The sequence below is a fragment of the Mytilus galloprovincialis genome, chromosome 3, assembly GCF_965363235.1.
Source record: "Mytilus galloprovincialis chromosome 3, xbMytGall1.hap1.1, whole genome shotgun sequence".
NCBI lineage: Eukaryota > Metazoa > Mollusca > Bivalvia > Mytilida > Mytilidae > Mytilus > Mytilus galloprovincialis.
Window position 1 is genome coordinate 97750674 of NC_134840.1, and position 22265 is coordinate 97772938.

Consider the following 22265-nt stretch of genomic DNA (forward strand, 5'->3'; position numbering starts at 1 on the left):
GCTCGAAGCACTGAATCATGTATTATGATTGGTTGATTTCCGAATAGATTATTCCAAATAGGTTCGTGTTACTTAGTTTTTAGTTTTCTATGTTGTGTCTATTATTTGTCTGTTTGTCTTTTTATTTTTTAGCCATGGCGTTGTCAGTTTATTTTCTATCTATGAGTTTGACAGACCATCTGTTATCTTTCGTCCCTCTTTTATTAAGTCCACTAATTGTTCTAGAAATTTTGATGATCGCAAAGCCTGGTATGTTGTTTGGTGGCTAGGTTATATAGCGGTGTTACATTATATTTCTAATCGAGCAAGACTAACAAAGGCTAGGATGCAATGAACTTCTATAATTTTCCTTGAACGAGGGAATATTAATCTGTTGTTTTAAAGGTATTACTTCTTCTATGACTTTTTCATGTTTATTTTTTTTTACAATAATATTCCAAGGATCATATTCGCTAATTACATTGTCAGCTAACACGTTTTATGTAAAACATTCTTTCATAAATATAATTCAAAGAATCATCTTGATGAAAGACCCCAACAAAGGCAGATGCCTTCACAATACCAGACTACTATCAAACCAAACATAAAAGCAAAGGTTGAATAATTAACCCTTTGTCAGTATGAAATCAATCTTAACAGTTAAATTACTAACAGTTCATAAACCTTGTCTGTTTTTCATATTTTTCTCAATGTTATTGTACATTACGACACGCTATAAATCCTACCGGGGTACATAAAGAATGAAGGAGGAAATTAAAAAGTCATTCAAGTTGATCAGATATTGATTGTGTTACCTTTGTTTATTGTTTACCCGATAGAGTAGAGATTTATGTGTACTACGTCAGCACTATAGCAAAATATGTCTTTATGGATAAAGGATTATTAGTTTATATTTTTTCTTATATTGTGTCGTAACACCCACTGTTCTATACTAGGGGATAGCTGACCTCTAACATTTGTTTAACTCTATAATATTCGTTATTTGCTTGTCCGAAGCATCGAACCTGTGCTTGTTGTTTGTTGCTATCTGTCATATTTGTTTTCTGTTCATTGCTTTGGTATTAATAAGGACATATTATTTTGCTCATTGTTGAAGGTTGTCAGGCTTTTTCTGATTTCCTTGTTTGTATTCTGTCTCATTGGCTCCCACCCCACATCTCCTTATTTTTAAATTTAAGAAAGTTAGTTAAATTAACAATGCACAATTCCAAACAAACCGCTGACCAAAATATTTAAATCTTCTTCTCATTTAACCAAGAAAGAAATATTTGTTACTTTATCAAAAAGAATACACATGTTTCTATCAAACATAACTTTAGCAAACCCAGTCGGATGTTATGTTGATGTCATCGGTTATTTTCCTAGAGCAAGATATGACTATATAATAACAGCTATAATGTGGTTGTTATGATAAAACATATTTGATATTTTACCGATAAATAAATAAGTGACATAATAATAACATAATTTTATGCTGATATAATAAATAAAGGCAATAGTAGTATACCGCCGGTAATAGTCATAAACGATTAAGCGAGGACAAATCCGGGTCACAAACCAAAACCGACGAAACACACCAACTTATAAAAGAGAACAACAAAACAACAGAAACACTGAACTGCAACAGAAAACAAACGTCAACGTACATAAAAACACAATTAAACCATTATAATAGCGCCTCATAAAATATCAATATGTTTATTTTATCAGTTGAACCAACAAAAACTGACCGTTGATACCGTCTCAATCTGAAAGCTACTTGGCTTTAATCTCAAATCTTGGGTTTATTGCGTTTATCTCTACCATCCAAACAAAGAAATGAATGTAAAGCGTGGATGAGTAAATATACAGCCATTCATGTTCTCTTCTTACATCAAATTGTAAAGCGTGGATGAGTAAATATACATTCATGTCCTCTTCTTACACCATAACGACATCATGTGTCTGTAACGAGTTTTTCTTCAGAAATTCTTGAATGGATAATCTTATTGATTAAATAATGATGTTTTCCCCGAAGTTCTTTGAAATATAATATTTTAAGTAGTGTTATTTTTTCCCCTGAAACCACAACTACATTAGAATATTTTTGCAGGGAGTGTTCAAATAGATATTTATACTGAATAATTTTCATAAAAAGGAAGAAGAAACTTTATCATTTAATGTAGAAAACAATACATAATGCGAATAATAAACATTAAAGAAAAAAAATACAAAAAAAAACAACTATGAAACGTGATAACTATTGATTTATATGAGTTTTTCGTGATTAAAATGATAAAGAAGTTATTGAACCAATGCATACATTATTACTACACTACATGTAAGTCCTCTGTGTACGTCTGATTTTAAATATAAAGCTGAACAGATAATCGACAAAAAAATGTTCATTCTTCAATTGTTGAGCGTTAACTACGGCTGCTCCAATCTACTCAGAATCATCGAGCACGTGAAAAAGTGTAATGATAGAGCGATGATCATTCTTTTTGTCCATGGGTTTCATTTTGCAGGAACAGTTTTTAAATACTTTGGTGTATTTTTTTCTTCTTTCAGAATCAATTGATAACATGTTCTTTCCACGCTTGTTTACCTTATCTTTCTTTACAGAGCGGCATTGTGCTTGTCGAAGTCCATACAGGTGATGCCGTGCATCATGTTAAGGCTACTGCATACGGAAAAATTTCGGCAAGTGAAATACAACAAACCAATGATTTTAAAATAGCAGTACGTTTTCGTAGATTTAGAAAAAAAGCATTGTCTGTCACAAGAACGTCTATGTTCGTGTGTTTAATAGTAACAGGTATATTTGTTTAGGGGCCAGCTGAAGGACGCCTCCGGGTGCGGGAATTTCTCGCTACATTGAAGACCTGTTGGTGACCTTCTGCTGTTGTTTTTTTTCTATGGTCGGGTTGTTGTCTCTTTGGCACATTCCCCATTTCCATTCTCAATCTTATATACACCGCTTTTTAACTTTTGTGTTTATTTTGAATCATCATATCACTTTTATTAAGGTGGTTATGAAATGCGAGGTCTCCTATAACTTTAATTAAATTGGTTATGAAATGGCCCATTAGTGCTTATAAATCCAATTCATTTAGATAGTTCGTACTCTCCCTATTTAAAACACTGAGTTGCGAAACCGTAGCTCTTGGGTCCTTTTCATATTTTGACAATGACACAACTCTCCATCCAAGTCACAATTTGTAAAAACTTAACCATTAACGGTCAAAGTACGGCCTTCAACACGGAATCTTGGGCTACACAGAACAGCAGGCTATAAAGGGCCCCACAAATAACTAGTGTAAAACCATTCAACAGGAGTTGTCTATGCGCCATGGTGTTATCTTTTTTTTCTACTGATGGTTTAAGGCTTACTTTTTTTTTATATACATTTCTTTTGAGAAGGAGTTATGAATTATTTGAATTACCAAATAAAGAATAATAAGTCAAACAAAACAAAAATACCTGTGAATAACAAAACAGATCAATTGACCAAAGAAGAAAGAATTATGAAGTACCGAAACTGATGAATGTTATAATACAATTGGCCAAAAATAGAGAAAGTAGTTATCAAAGGTACCAGGATTATAATTTAGTACGCCAGACGCGCGTTTCGACTACATAAGACTCATCAGTGACGCTCATATCAAAATATTTATAAAGCCAAACTAGAACAAAGTTGAAGAGCATTGATGATTCGAAATTCAAAAAAGTTGTGCCAAATACGGCTAAGCACGGATTTGTATAGTCTCACTATACAAATCCTTGGGCTAAGGTAATCTATGCCTGGGATAAGAAAATCCTTAGTTTTTCGAAAAATTTAAAGTTTTGAAAACATATTTTGTAAAGAATATCCTAAAAAGAATACAAACATGAAGAAGTCCCCTTCTAGATATAAAAAAGAAGATGTGGTATGATTGCCAATGAGACAACTTTTCACAAGAGATCAAATGACATAGAGATTCACAAATATAGATCACTATACGTCCTTCAAAACCCATACAGCATAGTCAGGTATAAACACTTTTACATTATGTGTAGGTTATAACATAATGTTTACACGATATATTAACGTGGATTGTCATATACTGACAGTGTCATCCCGAGGAACTTCGTTAATAATATCTAATGTCCTTATATATGAAAATTAAATTACAGAAAATCATTAAACACAACATTCAGTTCATAAATCAACTAAATTTGATTTATATGAAATTGAATAAAGCAAATTTGTGTTTAATGATTTGGGTCTTTATAGATTTAGTAAATATTGAGTGAATTACACACATTATGAGAAGTTGGTTAATAATAAAAATAATTTACCAAGAATAACAGTGGTAATTATTCAAGTTAACATATAATATCAAATAAAATTAAAAAAACAAGGGTTTATATTGTGAATTTATTTAAAATAAGTTCCTACACACACTCGACCAAATCTAAATAAAACAATATTATGTTGTTTTATAACAATACAATTGAGAATGGAGATGGGGAACTCACATTAAGGCAATTAGCATGGTACTGATCTAGCGTATAAATATGAAGTATGCAGATATGTTAATAAAAGAATGAAATACTTATATACGGTTTTTTCTACTGGATAAATACCACATCTTCATTATACTTTTACATATTTGATATTTCGTGTCCTTGTCAAACATTTGTGTAGCGATATATTTGAAGAAGAAGAAGAAGAAGAAGAAGAAGAAGAAGAAGAATGTCCTTGTCAAACATTTGTGTAGCGATATATTTGAAGAAGAAGAAGAAGAAGAAGAAGAAGAAGAAGAAGAAGAAGAAGAAGAAGAATGTCCTTGTCAAGCATTTGTGTAGCAATATATTTGAAGAAGAAAAAGAAGAGAAGAAGAAGAAGAATATTTGTGTAGCGATATATTTGAAGAAGAAAAAGAAGAGAAGAAGAAGAAGAAGAAGAAGAACATTTGTGTAGCGATATATTTGAAGAAGAAGAAGAAGAAGAAGAAGAAGTGTCATTTTTGTTTTTGTTTTAATGTTATTCATTGGTATTTCACATAATCGATAAGTCAAACTTCTGTACGGTAAAGCAAACAGGATAAAATCCAACATATTAAAGCTCTATCTGTGTTAACAACTCTATATTCCCCCGGAACAACAGTACCATTAATTACACAATACATAAATAAAGATAAGGCGATGTGGTACGATTGACAATGAGACAAAGTATTCTATCTACCAGGGACCAAATGAGCAGACTTTTCTGACCTTGTCATTGATATTTTTGATAATTTTGACAGTTATCAAGTTACAGTAATAGTTTAACATGTTAGTGTGCCTCCACTGGCACTATGGTTGTAAATCACGGTTCCATCGTGTTGGTTATTGCTAATTTCAACAGCGTAATGCTTTTGTCTTATTTTATTTGCCAGCCTTTTTCAAATATAATCACTAGTAGTGTTTAACGTTGTACTGCTTTAATTTAATTTTATTTTCGAACCTTTTTCAAATATCATTTGTGTTTATGGTAATTCTTTGATGTTCTGAATGTTGCCAATTGAATCGGATTGTTTTGTTAAGCGTTTTCATTACCCTGTTTAAGGATTTTATCAGGTTATGATATTGATGCGTAGGTTGTCAGTTCGTTTCTTCATTTTCTATTTTGTGAGTTGCATTTTCCTTTTAACAACATTAAAGTGTTTGCTTATAAAGATAGATTTATTATTCAGACACACACACACACGTGTTCGCTCCTTGCCATTAAAATGTTTTTGCAGGGAGTGTTCTAATAGCAATAACTTAACAATTTTCATAAAAATGCAGAATAAACTCATTTAATGTAGAAAACAATACATAAAGACCTGTTGTGACCTTCTGCTTTTGTCTGTTCTATGGTCGGGTTGTTGTCTCTTTGACACATTCCCCATTTCAATTCTCAATTTGAAGACGAAACGCGCGTCTGGCGTATATATTAAATTTAGTCCTGGTATCGATGATGAGTTTATTTATAAAGCAAATTAATTATAAGGAAAAAAAATATTTGAAAACTGTGAAACGTTATAAGTATTGATTTGCATGAAATAGACATAAATCTGGTGATTAAAATGATAATGACACTGTTGAACCAATGCATACATATATATGCTGCTTCAATCAACAAAGCGCCATCGAGCACATGAAAATATCAAACTGGTCCGCCATTTCATCTTAATCCGAGGTTAGTGTAGCAATAAGTGAACACAACTGGGGTCCAGTATAGTGAAAATAAGTGAGATGATAGAGCAATGATTATTTGTTTTTTTTAATTGTCCATGCGTTTCACTTTGTAGGAATAGTTGTTAAATGATTTTGTGTATTGTCTTATCTTTCTAAATCGATTCATAACCTTTCCTCTTTTGTTTGCCGTATCTTTCATTATAGTTTTCCATTTGCACTTGCGTTGTGTGCTTGTCGAAATTTTAACGAGAGATGTCATAGTTAAGGCTACTGTATACAGCGAAAATATTAATTCAATAGCAGTACATTTTGAAAGTTTTGGACACAAGAATGAACTTTCTTTTACAAGAGTCTATGAAAGTAAAACTTAGCCATCAGGTATATACACCATATTCAACTTTTGTGTTTATTTTGAGACATCATATCACTTTGATTAAGATATATATGAAATGCAAGGTCTCGCATGACTTTAATTAAGGTGGTTATAAAATGCGAGGTGTCATATGACTTTAATTAAGTTGGTTATGAAATGCCCATAAGGGTTTATACAATTCATTAAAAATAGTTTATGCCACATCTCCGTATTTAGATCAGCTGCACAACCAAAGCTATTACGTTCTTTTAATATGTTTGACACACATTTTGGTAATCATAAACATAGATATAAGAAGATACGGTATGAGTGCCGAGAACACAACTCTCTATGCAAGACACAACTGGACCATTATATGCCATCAACACGGAGCCTTGGCTCACACCGAACAGCAAGCTATAAAGGGCCCAACAATTGGCTAGTGTAAAACCATTCAAAAAGGAAACCAATATTTATATGAATATATGATATAAAAAAAAGAGCAAATAATAGATTTAACGTCTCCTTGTTCTTGGGAATTTCATCGCATTTACGCTGATTAATAATATAATTACAAGTAGTTTTTGTCTTTGGGCTCTGTTTTTTTCTGTTTTCTTCTTATTAATGGTTTAATTTTGACTTTTTTTATTTCTTTTTAGAAGGAGCGGATGTTATCCTGAATTCTTGAGAAAAATAAATCATTCTTTTATGTACCCCGATAAACTAATCTTAAACTCCCTATTCCCGATAAGAGTAAAACCATTGCTGCAAAAATAAAAGTGGGATCCCGAATCCCCGCAAAAATACAAGCACACTACAGATTATCCTTCGCTTCTTTATTTTCGTCTCCTTTTCAAGTTATTGTGGAACGCAAAATTAGTTTATCTTTTAAATGCACTTGTCTGCTGAATATGTTTCTTTCATATTCAACACACATGTCCCTTCGAGTTACAAAATAACGGCTGTAAATGGTTAACAAAATCTAGGAGCAGTATACAATAAATATATATGTTTCTGACTAAACAAAAGATGATCGGCCGAACAAATGAAGACTAACTGTGAATAATAATAAAGAAACAGAAAAAAATGTTCGAAAATTAAAAGAATAAAATACTTGAAATAATCTGCAAATAAAAAAAAAAGAAAGAAAAAGAATGGAAAGATATCATACAAAGTAAAAAGATACTAATATGAAGAATACCCCTTCAAGCCTCTTTTATGTGTAGGTTATGATATAGTGTTTACACGGTCTATTTACGTGGATTGTCAGATATTATAAATAGTATCATCCTTGGTAACTTCGTTAATTATCTTATATCCTTATATATGAAAATTTAATTACAGAAAATCATTAAACACAACATTCAGTTCATAAATCAACTAAATTTGATTTATATGAAATTGAATAAAGCAAATTTGTGTTTAATGATTTGGGTCTTTATAGATTTAGTAAATGTTGCGAGAATACCACACATTATGAGAAGTTGGTTAATAATATAAATAATTTATTAGTAATAACGGTGGTACTTATTCAAGTTAACATATAATGTCAAATAAAATTGAAAACAAGGGTTTATATAAGTCAAGTTCCAACACACACTTTGTCAAGTCTTGAAAAAAACCCACAATCAAACAAAAAACAATATTTTTTGTTTCATCACAAACTCGTAATAAGGCTTTAAGAAAACTGATGCAGGGTATAAATATGAATTATGCAGTGTTATGAAATAATAAACTGATCATATATACCAGGATGTAATTTTGTATTTACACCAGACACGCGTTTCGTCTACAAAAGACTCATCAGTGACGCTACAATTCAAAAATAGATAAAAAGTTTTGTAAACAGTTAATTGTTAAATATGACCATATTAAGGAAAACTCATGACAGCACAAAAGTGTAGACCTGGGAAGGTACTACCCTTGGGGGATTAAAATTATGTAATTAATACGTCCGTTTTCAACATTTAATTTCAGTAAATAAAGAAAAGATGTTTGTTAAACGTCAAGGTGTCATTTTTGTTTAAGGTTTTAGCTATGTATTGGTATTTCACAGAATCGACTTTATATCCAATCGTTGTTTTGTTCACTTAAATAACATGTACAAACGTTATCGTCGATAAGCATTACTGTTAAACTCGTGTTACTGTCTATTTAACAAAACCGATATTCATCATAACACATCTTCTTATATCCATTTCAAACTAAAAATAAGTAAAAGTTCTGTACAGAAACCAAACATATATCCAAGATATTCAAGCTTTATCTATATAAACCTCTCCATATTCCCCCAGGTCGACAGTACTATCCATTACGCAATATATATAGAAAGATTAGGCGATGTGGTGCGATTGACAGTGATACAACTATCAACCAGAGACCAAATGAGCAGACTTTACTGACCTTGTCATTAATATTTTTGATAATTCTGACAGTTACAGTAATAGTTTAACATGATAGTGTGCCTCCACTGGCACCATGGTTGTAAATCATGGTTCCATCGTGTTGATTATTGCAAATTTCAACATCATAATGCATTTATTTTATTTCATTTTTCCAGCATTTTTCGAACATTATTTGGTTTAACATCGTTATGCTTTTATCTTATTCTTTTTTTCAGCCTTTTTCAAAAATTATTTGTGTTTATGGTAATTTTTTGATGGTCTGAATGTTGCAATTTAAATCTGATTGTTTTGGTCAGCGTTTTCATAACCGTGTTTAATGATTTTATCAGATCAGTTTTTGTTGCTATTTTTTTTTAACTTTTTTTGGTAGTTGCATCTTCTTTTTGACAAGTGTTTCTGGATTAACCTCACAAATCTTTATGATCCTTATAGTGTTTGCTTTTAAGGACAAGGTCATCACCCAGACACACACACACACACGTGTTTTGCTTCTGAAAAGCCAGCCTTTTGTTTTTATAGATTTATTTTTGGTCAATATTTCACATCCAAAGTTCCTCGTCCAAATCTTTTCTGAAATATTTGAAGCACATCATAGTCACCAAACGTTTTGCGATATCAGATATAAATCATATGGTTTCGGTACGATTATCGAAAAAAAACCTTTCCAGATTGATCACATGGTGTATCAAAGCATAGATATAATGAACCCGATATAATGGCTATCAATGTTCATGCGGTATTGTTTTTATTTTGTTTCATCCTTGTTATATTACTGTCTTTGTAATCTTACTGTTACAGACGTTAGTTTGATGACTCATTGTATATTTCTTTTCAATATTGTTGTAAGGCCACTTTTGATTCGTTACTCTGTCTTTTTCTTTTCAATATTGTTGTAAGGCCACTTTTGATTCGTTAGTAAAGATTCACAACAATGGTCGCGATCGAAGTCGTTGAAAACAAATCGAGGTTTATTTTTTTTTTATTTTTTTTAAGCTGCAGTTGTTCATATTCGTCACTTTAGGCAGTTAAGTACCAACCATTCAAATGAAGTATGAATTTGATATGCAGAAAAATATGTTTGATCTAAGTGAAAATATTAAAATGTGTAATTATTGACAAAGATATGATAACTTTAATCTAGCAACATTTTTGGGGTATTTAACCGTCTATGAATTGTTGCTTTGGTTATGTGAGATTATGAAAAATCTTCTTAAAATTTAATCACTTAAAAAGTCAAAGAGACACTGTTTATTTACAAATGTCTATACAAATTTCTAGTATTCCATTTGAAGAGTTGATCTCAACCAAATATTCAACCTGCCACTATTTTGCTTCTTGGTCTCATACACAACAAGGTTTGTTTCAAATTGCACTTGATTTCAGATCAAAATATTCAAATAAACGTTTTAAGATTATGCTACTAAATCAAGTCTCGCCACAGTGGCCCTACACAGAACCTATTTTCTCCAGAACAATCAGCAGGTTTTGAACAAAACAAGGCAATTATTTGGTTGATTATAATGTGCATAACACCATGTACCTATAAACACACTGTCTCTAGAAGGACCAATTATAATTTGTTCAATAAATATAATTGGTTATTAAACACTACAAGCCATTTTCTATAACTATATATTCTTATAATTATATAAAAAACTAGTTTCATTCCAAACTTGTTTCCCCCGGCTTGGTTTGGAATTAGGAGCGGTTGATCATAGGGAAAATCAATACAACACCAGTTGCTTATGAATGAAGATATCGTTTCAAGATAATGCTTTTTAAACAGCAATAAATGTGTGCTATTTCTGAACCGATTTCCGACTATCAGTTACAGTATATTACTTTGTCAGTCTTCACGCGATTTTGTGATATAAATACAGCTTAGATTTAAATAGCTATATTTTTTAAGCATCAAAAACATTTTCGTATTATGTAATGTATGTAATAACGGGTTGTATGTTTTAAAAGTTAAACCAAATGAACATTTAAATGTTAAATGTTTTAATTTAATTTCTAACAGAAATGCAAATGGCGTCATAAGGCCCTGACTATCTTTACGGCTTAACCTTTATTAAGACTATTTTAGAAGGCACGTTTTTGGTATTATAATAGTCGGAACCCCACGGGTGACGTTCACATCCTCATAAGAACAAACCGATATATACCCGACTCAGTGTTAATTTTGTCGGAAGTATATCAAAAATGTATCTTACTTCTCAAGACATGTACTGCCCCATTAGTCAAGATTGAATGGTTTCAAATTTCTATTTAAAGCAGTGAGATAGAGAAGCGTTTGTTATTTATATATCAGAATAAGATAGGACAAAATGGCATCACACGGATCTAGTTAACAAGCAGGTAAAAGATCAGGGTTAGGTTGTTGATATTATACAATGCAGGGCTTATAACAATTCTGTCTTGACATGTTCTTGCCCTAAATATGCCTTAATCTAATTGGCCGCTAGACGCTAAACAGTCGCCTATAGATATAAAATATGATTTACTTCAATGATCTGTATGAAAAGTACCAGTATTTTGTACATGTATAACTTAAACAAAGAATAAATCTACAAAGACTGCATGAATCTGTATAAACTCAGCATCCTTGGACAGAAAGCGTGAAGTAGCAATGTGCATGTCATATGTCTTTTGATAAATTGAATCATTTTATTTGAATGATAATGTTCCAATTAGATTTTAATGGCAATCTAATAAATGTTACCGCATTCAAGCAGAATCATGACAAAGTGGTTTAATTGATGTCAGCTGACCTACTTAATGTTTTGCCGGATTTTCCGATGTGCATCGATAATTGAATTATATCGAAATCCATTCTCATTGGTTTTTATTTTTACCGTCTTTAATAGTGTATCCAAATTGGTTTCCTGTTAATTAAATGCTAATATTGACATAGAGTTCACAGAGTTAATTGTTAACTATGGTTATATGTAAATATATTCTTTTCCCATCTAGAATATCCTTTCGGAAACCATATTTAAAGGAAATTAATTTTACTTTTCACGTTACCTTTCTTTATCTAATAAACAACGATAACTTCAAAAGAAAACAATTTATATAAAAAGAAAATGTATGGATATTTTTTTTACTGTTCATTTTGAATATTTATGTTTGGATCAATATGACAAAATGATTTTTATCATTGCAATTCAGTATCATTGTTGAATGTTCAGAATTTTGTTTTATCTTGCGAGCGAAAGTCTTTAACACTCCTACACAATTTGTTTATATCATTAGATTTTTATAGGAGAAAGAGCAGGTGAAAACGAGTCTTGAGAGCACTGTCTGGTATTGTTGAATTAATAACATTTTCTCATCTCACAAAAGGTTAAAAACCAAACGGACATAATGGTCATGATTGCCCAAAGGATTGATAATAAGTTATAGGAAAATAAAGATGAAACTATAAAAGGTATCATGAAACCGGAAATTGTTTGCCCTCTTTCAGAAAGAGATGACAATTTTGGTTGAGATATTTGGCTTTCGGATGTATATTCATTATTGAAATTTAAACACAGACAGTTTATTTTATAAACAATTGGCGAATCATCCATTCATATTTTTTCCGTTTATTATTTCGCACATTAAACATTATATTTCTCTTTTGTTGTGTAAAACTAACAACACTTTTAAATATAGCAATAACAATGCTTCAATAGTTATGACCATCTCATACCGCACAATTAATGATGAAACAAGGTTGAAACATTGAATAATCTTAAGGAATATGCATTTATCAAAATATCATGTCAATATAAAACTGTTTTCTTACTTGGAAACTTCAAAGAAATATGTTTGTGTTTCTAGTCTTGAAATGAAGACGTAAACAACAGAGTAGCATATAACGGATGTTGATTTCGTGTTCGTTTGATATGGTTCAATAACCCAAGATACATTTCATTGCATATATAAACACTCACAGTCTTTTCAGATGTTATGGATAATACTGAGATAGAAAAGTGTCCTCTTACATTTTGTCTGAGGCCAAAAAAAAGATTGTTTCCTATTGCGGTACCCACCCTAATTTTAAGCAAAAAATAGCCATTCCCTAAAGTTTTTTTGTCATTTTTCAATAAGCACTGTTAAAGTCTGAAGGTCTCTCCCCTAGACTCAATGTAAAACAAAGGTCAAAAATGTAAAAAAAATCCCTACCTACCTACTCTTCTTTTTACAAAGATGTAATAGGAAACACACATATTATTTTGTTATGGCCTTATCGTAAATGTGATTCCGTCGATTTTGATTTGTAACCCAAATTTGTTTTCTCTCAATCGATTTATGACTTTGTAAGACCGGTATACTTCTGATGTTTTTATTCATCAAAAGTTAGATATAAAAAAGTCATCAAAGATACCTGGCTAATAGTTGTTTATGTTATGCCAGACGCGTGTTTTAGAGGGTCGCACGTTGATAGAGGGTTGTTGCTCACAAAGAAGCTATTTAAATAAGAGCTTCAATTAAATGGTGTAGTTGAAATCATCATTTCGTAAAATTTACAAACGCCATCACGAGTAGGTTGACCGTTATGGAATAACCGTTTCACAAATGATATCGGATAGGTTCCTTCCCTTTCATGAATGTGACCTACCGAATTAGACTATTTACCGAATTTGTTATCTCATGATCAACACAACGGTGCCACATTTGGAGCAGGATCTGCATACCCTTCCGGAGCACCTGAGATCACCCCTAGATTTGGTGGGGTTCGTGTTGTTTATTCTTTAATTTTTTATATTGTGTCATGCGTACTATTGTATGTCTGTTTGTCTTTTTTCATTTTTAGCCATTGCGTTATCAGTTTATTTTCGATTGATGAGTTTGAATGTCCTTTTGGTATCTTTCGTTCCTCTTTTATCTCCAAGAGACTCACCGGTGACTCCCGAAACAAAAGTTTTAAAACGCCAAATACCCAAATCATGTCATCTAAAACGTAAACGTATCAATAAATGTCTTTTCAATTAATCCCATTTCTTCGATAAACTTGATAATGTTCTTGAAACGTATCAATAATACATAATTTTCCTTTAGTACTGAATCTATAAAAACTGTCATCCCAGGCCAATATATAGTTATGATAAAAAAGGAACAAAAGCAAAAACCTATTACAAATAACTTAACTTGTGCATGTGTATGGATTTCTTTTTATATAGATTAGACCTTTGGTTTCCCATTTAAATGATTTTACACTAGTAAAGTTTTAAGCCCTTTATAGCTTGCTGTTTTGTGTGAGACTTAGGTTCTTGTTAAAGACCGTACCTTGACCTATAATGGTTTACTTTTATAAATTGTGACTTGGATGGACAGTTATCTAATTGACATATCAGATCTTACTATATCTACGTATGTATGTATGTGTGTTCGTTTGATTAGTGTTCTTATATACATGTACTTCTTTTATTAACCCGTATTAAAAATCAAGCTTTGTAGCCCTCGGGAACAATACAACAAATTCAGATCTAGTTAGATTTTGAATCTTTAAATTTAATCGAATTTTATACATTTGATATGAAAGCTACATGAATAACGTGTTATCATTTCAAGGCATTATATACTTTTTCAAGATTTAAATGACATACTATTTATTTGTAGGTGTTTACCATCTTCAAAGAAAATACATGGCATTGCCTTTTAGTACTTGTTCGTAGATATTCACACTCATCAACGAATCCAAAAAGGCACTGCCTTTGAGTACTCATTCGTATAAATCAACACTCACCAAAGAAACTAAATGGCATTGCCTTTAAGGTTAACATTTTGTACATGATGAGAAATTGAAATGCATTAAATCCTGTTAGTTTCTGATGTTCTTTCTCCATAAATGATAAAGTTAAATGTTGTATAGGAGATTAGGTGTTATCTTAAAGACTAATTAGGAAAACAAAGCATGATTGATTGTATATTTGTATCAGATCACCTACACCATGTCACACTCTCATTCATCAAACAATAATCACCAAATTACCTATTCCATCTTCCATTTTTTTGTTCCGGAAATAGATGTCGCTTTGATGATAACACGCCGTGATTTCGTCAATGAGTCGAATGTCGTAAAAGGAATTGGCTCTTGCAGTGAAGCATGATATATTTAGATTGGTTGTGAATCACAATAGAATGCAGCCTCTCAATTTCCTCAAATTACAGAAGACCTGTAAGGGATTTCATTCAAGTTCTCTTTTTAGAAAAAGTCAATTATCAGATAAACATAAACAATAAATCTGAATATATACCAGACTTTGATAATCTGTTTCTATGGATTTTAAAAAAAATCAATAGTTTCAGGGTAAATTTTATACATTGTCAGCAGAATTCAATATGACTTGCTTTATATAACTTGCTCAAAACTTAATGATATAGTTTAATATATAGATTACACAGGTGTTAAATGATGCATTGTAAAACGTAGGCGACAATGTGTAAACTTTGTTAGTATATTTTCATGTTGGACTACAAATTGACATAGTTATGAAGAAAGTACATCAAATACAAAATCAAAATGAAATTGATAGTACAATTTATAACACAATTTTTTCTTGATGCAAAGTTAACACGCAAATTTTATATTCAAAAATCAATAAATATCTTTCTTGCTTGAATAACAATAAAATGATAGAATAGAAATTGTTTGTAATCTTAACCACTTTGATTTTTTTCATCATTGTGGCAATTATGTGTAGCCAGTAGGCAAAGTTGTTTACGACATTGAAGGTTATTGCAGAAACAAGGTGTCGTGTGCATTGAATATATATTTTACGGATTTTTTTCTTCAAAAAACGAATAACCAAAAACCATTTTGGTATGAGAAAATCATAAGCTTGTGTGGAACAAATGTTTATTCGCTAAGTTTATTGTTTGTATTTTATGTTTCGTATGGTTTATATATAGCCAAATATGCGACAGGGGTGGATCCATCCATTTAAAAAAAGATCCAACCTAGGATAAACGATGGGTGGGATCCCAACCATATGTCCCCATTCAAAACCATTGGTCGTAAAAAAAAGGTGGAATTTAGAGACTTCTGACCCCCTCCTGGATCTGCCACAGTGACTGTGAGATACCAAGAGGACAGTTAAAAAGAAAAAATCTAAGCCAGAAAGTATAACACTTATTTCAAACGAACAAAAACATTTTGAAAAAAAAAAACATTTTGAAAAAAACGCACAGAAAACTAAAAATTGACTAACAAAAACTTCCGCAAATAGCCAGGAGATCTTTGTGATCCTGATGTGTACTGATAATATTTCGGTAATTCTAATTTTCTTTATTAAATTTCGCGTGCATAAGCTCTACGTAGGATGAGAGGTTACGGACATTGATAAAAACAATGCAATAAGTTACATTTATTTTTTTCTACTTTATTCATTTTACATATTTACATTGTCAATGTCAAATTTACTCGCAAACAGACATTTCTGGAATGCTAATGTAATTTAAGAACAAATGTTATTCGAGAATAACTAAAAATTTCTGAAATCTAAATTAAAGTTTGTTGTCATTCAGAAACAATGATGAATGGTCTTTTAGTTATTGTATTATGCACATTATGTTCATGATGTGTAAATCGAGTTGTGAACTGTGAAATGACATGCAGTTAAATTGCCATCTGTAAATGTTTTAGGGAGTTGTGTTATCAGCACATCATGACGAGTTAATTCGTGTTTCAGAATTTATTAACACCTTCGGTTTGTTTGTTTGTTTGATGTTGTATAACGCTTTTTTCACTATTCTGGGCTCTTGTTATCAGCGAACGAAGTCAGGGTACATGTAAATCTAGAAAAACGCTTCGAGCTCATTAGATTCATAAAAATATTTTTTTATTTTTGTAAAAGCGAAGATGATTTTCGTTTATATAGTTCCAATTATTCAAGCTCTTAATATAAGAATAAGGAAATGTTGCAAGAAGCTATTGAGATAACAGTAAGTTATATAACACCAAGGAAAAAGGATGTAAAAATATGTTAAGACGATAAACTAAAAACAATTTTGTCCGACAGCAACCATAAAAAACAACCGATTACAATTGTAAAGTCCCCTGACTTAATAGTTCTCAAAGGTACCAGGATTATAATTAAGTACGCCAGACGCACACTGTAAAAGGAATATACAAAGAATATTGCCCATAATAGGCTTGTGAGCACTTAAACTCATCGTAAGCTAAGAGAGTGGTGTAAATCAGTTGGAAGGATATTGACTAGCCAGATTGATACGGATAATGGTAACAACAACCCCCTTCACCCTCACCCCCCCCCCCCCCCATCCAAAATAAAAAGCAAAACAAAGAAAAATACATACCAATATATGTATCGATCAAGGCCAAACTCAAAGTTCTTATTACAGTTTCAAATTGACAACTTTTTTTCTATTTGGTCAAAGTATTAATATGTTTACACCTAGGTTTCGGTAGGGTCTGTGTGATTTTTGTACCCCTATTTGTGACATTTTGTTCACGCATCATTGTCAATATAATGGAAATTGATGCGATTGTCGTACAAGTGAGAGATTTAGCGCTTTAAAACCAGGTTCAATCCACCATTTTCTACATTTGAAAATGTCTGTACCAAGTCAGCAATATGACAGTTGTCTATTCGTTTGGTGTGTTTTATCGTTTGATATTGCCATTTGATTGGGGAATTTCCGTTTTGAATTTTGCTCGAAGTTCAGTATTTTTGTGATTTTACTTTTTGTTCAAAGTATTAACATGTTTTTTAAATGTCGTATCGAAACTAACGGGCTCTTTAAAAAAATTTCGCCGGAAAATTAGTATGTTGTCATATTTCAACAGGTACACACAAGCTTTCATAACTATTGAATAATTTATTAAGGATTCAAAGTAATTTGTTGTGACGAAACCCTTGTCTAAATAATTTTCCAGTCGCAGAGTACGTTTTTAAAATCATAATATCAGTCATACCAGTCCATTTATACTCATTTGCAATAAACCATTTCTATTTTGAAAGCCGCCTCGATATACTGTCAACTCGGTTTTCAATTGTCGGTATTCAGTTGTTTTCATAATAAAATATACAACGCATACTTATTTACATCAGCATTCCTTACTGGTCATTTGGTATGTTTAAGTCAAAGTTTATTCTTTAAAGCAATAGTAATAAGGATGCTAAGAATATATATATTTTTAGTTTTTTTTTGCTCTCTGTCTTATGTTTTGTTTTTATAACCTTTATGATCAATCGGGTTGTAGTGACAGATTGATCTTTATAAATCATTATTACATAAAATTTCAAACATAATACGTTATAAAGAAACCATGCGAAAGGAAAACTATTGTCATATTCCTTACTTGCTACTTGCATTTTCCGAAAAGAAATGGTGGGTTAAACCATAAACCATTCAATCATTTTAACAAACAAAAAACTCCTCAAACAATCGCGTTTAACAGAAATGAATTCAATGAAGTGTGGAGATTAACCGAACGCACGAAAGCATTCCATATATTTCCTGTAAACAATTCTGTAAATAGACTGACATTTTGAAAAAGAAAAAAAAATATAGAAATATTTTTATTCGAATAAGATAAGTTGTGAATAACAGAAAATATAAATATGGTTTCCATACAAGGCAATTAAAACTAAGACTGAAATAGCTTTAACTTGATGTAAAATTCTGTATACAATAACACATAATGAGAGTTCATCAAGATTATCTGAATCCAGGTCTTCTGGGAACATTTTTAAATGAAAGATTGATTGAACCATTAAATGTATATAATATATATAACATAAAATCTAATCCCCCTTCAGGTAACTATAACATTATTTAGCCAATAAAAGTTAAAAAGTCCCCGCATGTTGAAAAAAGACAAAAAAATTCTAATTGTTAGTAAAAATGTCGAAATATGTTTCAGTTTCAACACTAGTTAAAACTTAAAGTCCATAGTCAAATGGCAAAATCAAAAGCTTAAACATATCAAACGAATAGATAACAACTGTGATATTCCATTGACTTGGTACAGGCATTTTTATGTAGAAAATGCTGGATTGAACCTGGTTTTATAGCTAGCTAAACCTCTTACTAGTATGGCAGTCGCATCAAATGCAGTTATATGGACAACGACGCGTGAACAAAACAAACAGACATAAAAGGTAAAGACAAACAAATATGTAACAACGAAACACAAAAAAGACATCTATGTTTAATCCACCCATAAAGAGTTGAAAGATTTAAAGTACTTGGACCGAATGCCTACCTTGACAGGCGCATGGTAATGTTAACATCAACTCTGATGGAAAATCGCATGTTTGACGTCACACAGGATTATATAAAATATTTTGTCGTTCAAAGTATAAACAGACTATAGTCTATAATTCTTTTATTCATATCCTCTGCCGAATCTAAATTCGACCGTTATGGAATAACCGTTTCCCAAATGATATCGGATATGTTCCTCACGTCGTAACTACAATCCCCTTCCCTTTCATGAACGTGACTTACCGAATTAGACTATTTACCGGATTTGTTATCACATAAGCAACACGACGGGTGCCACATGTGGAGCAGGATCTGCTTACCCTTCCGGAGAACCTGATATCACCCCTAGTTTTTTGGTGGGATTCGTGTTGTTTATTCTTTAGTTTTCTATGTTGTGTCATGTGTGCTGTTGTTTGTTTGTCTTTTTCAATTCTAGCCATGGCGTTGTCAGTTTTTTGTTTAGATTTACGAATTTGACTGTCCCTTTGGTATCTTTCGTCCCTCTTTTAGATGATTTCCTTGTCCATATGCTTTATGAGAATTTCTTCTCAAAAGAGCCACATCAGTATGTATCAAAGAAGCACAAAAGGGCGTAAAGACAAATATTTTCTCATTCTTTTTAATCGCAAATTAACGTCATTTTTTAATCAAGAAATGTATGTTGAAAATTTGTAAATAAATAGCTATAGAAGATATTCTCCAAAATCATTTCGCATTTTGCTTGAGGGCTTTATCTATAACGTTTTCAATAATCATGTCTTTATTTTGTTTTTTAAAAAGCTTAGTTCGTATGCAATTCTTTGGTCGTTGCTTGCATCGTTCGTTATTATAGATAACAGTAAGGGTTATAACAACTTGTTTTCATAAATGTGAACTCTAGTTTCTTTTCATTCCATACTTTTTCCCGATGAATTAATTATTGAATCTGAATGCAAACCATTTTCAAAAATAACATATGATGGCTTTCCGTGTGCACAACTCAAGTGTCCGGAAAAAATAAAACTTTGAAAAAGAACAAACAAACATAAACGTTTGAAAGCATTAAAATCAAAAGGCTAAAATAAAACAGCCGAATGATAATTCTGTGTTAATATCCAACACTAACCTCTATTTATATGTATGGATGAATGAATCGTTAACAAATGAGCAACATCAGCATATTATGATTCAGTATTACACATGTAAAATATAAAGAGATAGTGTATGATGATGATTTTTATACCGCCTTTAATTACTATAATTCCTAAATTAAAAAAAAATGCAATTATAATCTTATTTATTTTTTAGCTTTAGTGCATGATATTCTTCATACGTAACAAAGAATGTCAATAATTATTTGACAAGCTTTGTCTACATTTGAAAATGCCTGTACCAAGTCAGGAATATGACAGTTGTTGTCCATTCGTTTTATGTGTTTTGTCATTTTATTTTGCCATTTGATTAGGGACTTTCCAATAGAATTTTTCTCGGAGTTCAGTATTTTTGTGATTTTAAACCTTTTGCACTTAAGTATCATGATAACGAATACACCACTGTTGCAAAGTAAGAATATAAAAAACACGTTAAAACTTTATATTCGATTTTTAAAATGCAATATCAAGACAATAACAATCAAAACCAAGGAGTAAACAAAGACTCACAAAACAAAAGGAAATTAACATTACCAGTAGTAAATAGTAATAAAGAAACAACACGAACTCAACTAAAAACCGGGAGTGAAATCAGGTGCTCCAGAATGGTAAGCATTTCCTGCACCTTAAACTGAAGAATAACGAATGTGGTATTAACATCTGAGTTAGCCGTCAATTGCATTCGCTATAACTCAGTAGGAGTAATTTAAATCAAGTTATTAAATACACGTAAAGAAGTTCTATCTTTCTGGACTACGTCAAAATACCAATTTAATTAATAAAATAAACTCCTTGGTAGAAACTTTCACAAATAAATTCATTGGATTTGAAATATACTAAGGAAAAAACAAAGCAATCTACAACATGCACAAAATGTATACATGCAAAAACAAAAAGAAAATTCTAAAAGAAAAAAAACCTTACCGGATGCACCCATATTTGGCGTAATATTAATCCAGATCGTGTAAAATATCAAATCACTGTTAAAATCTACATGCACCTGTATGATGAGAACCTGTTGGAGTCATTTTATCGATTCACAAAGTTCTGTTCATTCTGTTCATTCATTGGCATATCCCCCGATACGTCGGCGTCTGATCACACAGCAATACAAAATACAATTTAATGACAATACTTGATTATTTTACACAAAAACATACGTCTCCCACTCGATTTATTCCCTCAAGGTAGTACTTTCTTTATCTTATAGTTTTTCGGAAAATATATCTTTTGTAAACAAATTTTGTATGCAAAATAAACTTAAAATCTTGATGACATGATTATGTTATAAGCTATCTTGCAGTATAGTAGCGAATCATTTTAAGTCGCTTGAGATTATGCCTTGTGAAATATAAAGGCATGGAAACATTTCAGGATTGGATCCTAACCTTACTCAATCATTTATCCAATAGATTAACATGAAATTATTCTTTGATATCATATTTGACGACAAATTCATAGAATTGAGAACAGTAAAAGGGACATTTTGTCTGATTCCATAATTTAATTATTATACAGTGCAGTTTTAATTGAACTTAATACTGATACAGTATTTAGTTTGTATTCTTTATCACAATTTTATTAGCTTTTCATGTGTTGTTAAAGTATGATTACAGGAATTAAACCATTGCACGTGTGATCAAATGTCAGATAGCATTCAACTGTACAAATACGCAATTTATATTAACACACAGATTGTTTTAATTCTAATTTATGTATTTGTCTTCTTTTCGAAATTGAACATGTTTCTATCTTATTCTACGTTCGTTGTTACCGTAGTGCTTTGAATCGTGCTTCTCATGGTTTTTCCTGTTTTTTTTATAGATTGAAGTGCTTCCCTGTAGTGATTTTCACGTGTTTGGTCTCGTAACATTTTCTGTATAAAAATCATTATTGTAGTCGTCAATTCAGGTGATGTTTAATATCTTGTGTATTAAGTTTTACTTTAAATCACTCGTTTTAAAGGAAATA

At 31.3% G+C, this 22265-nt stretch overlaps 1 protein-coding gene across 1 annotated transcript in view; it reads right to left on the reverse strand.

The window, feature by feature from the left end:
• Window positions 1-21650, reverse strand: part of LOC143069496 (uncharacterized) — a 65677-nt gene extending 44027 nt beyond the window's left edge. Inside the window, exon 1 of the mRNA XM_076244170.1 lies at window positions 21219-21650. Within this exon, the coding sequence (XP_076100285.1) occupies window positions 21219-21231 (13 nt within the window). The 5' untranslated portion in view covers window positions 21232-21650. The remainder of the gene's footprint in view (window positions 1-21218) is intronic.
• Between the last annotated feature and the right edge of the window lie 615 nt (window positions 21651-22265).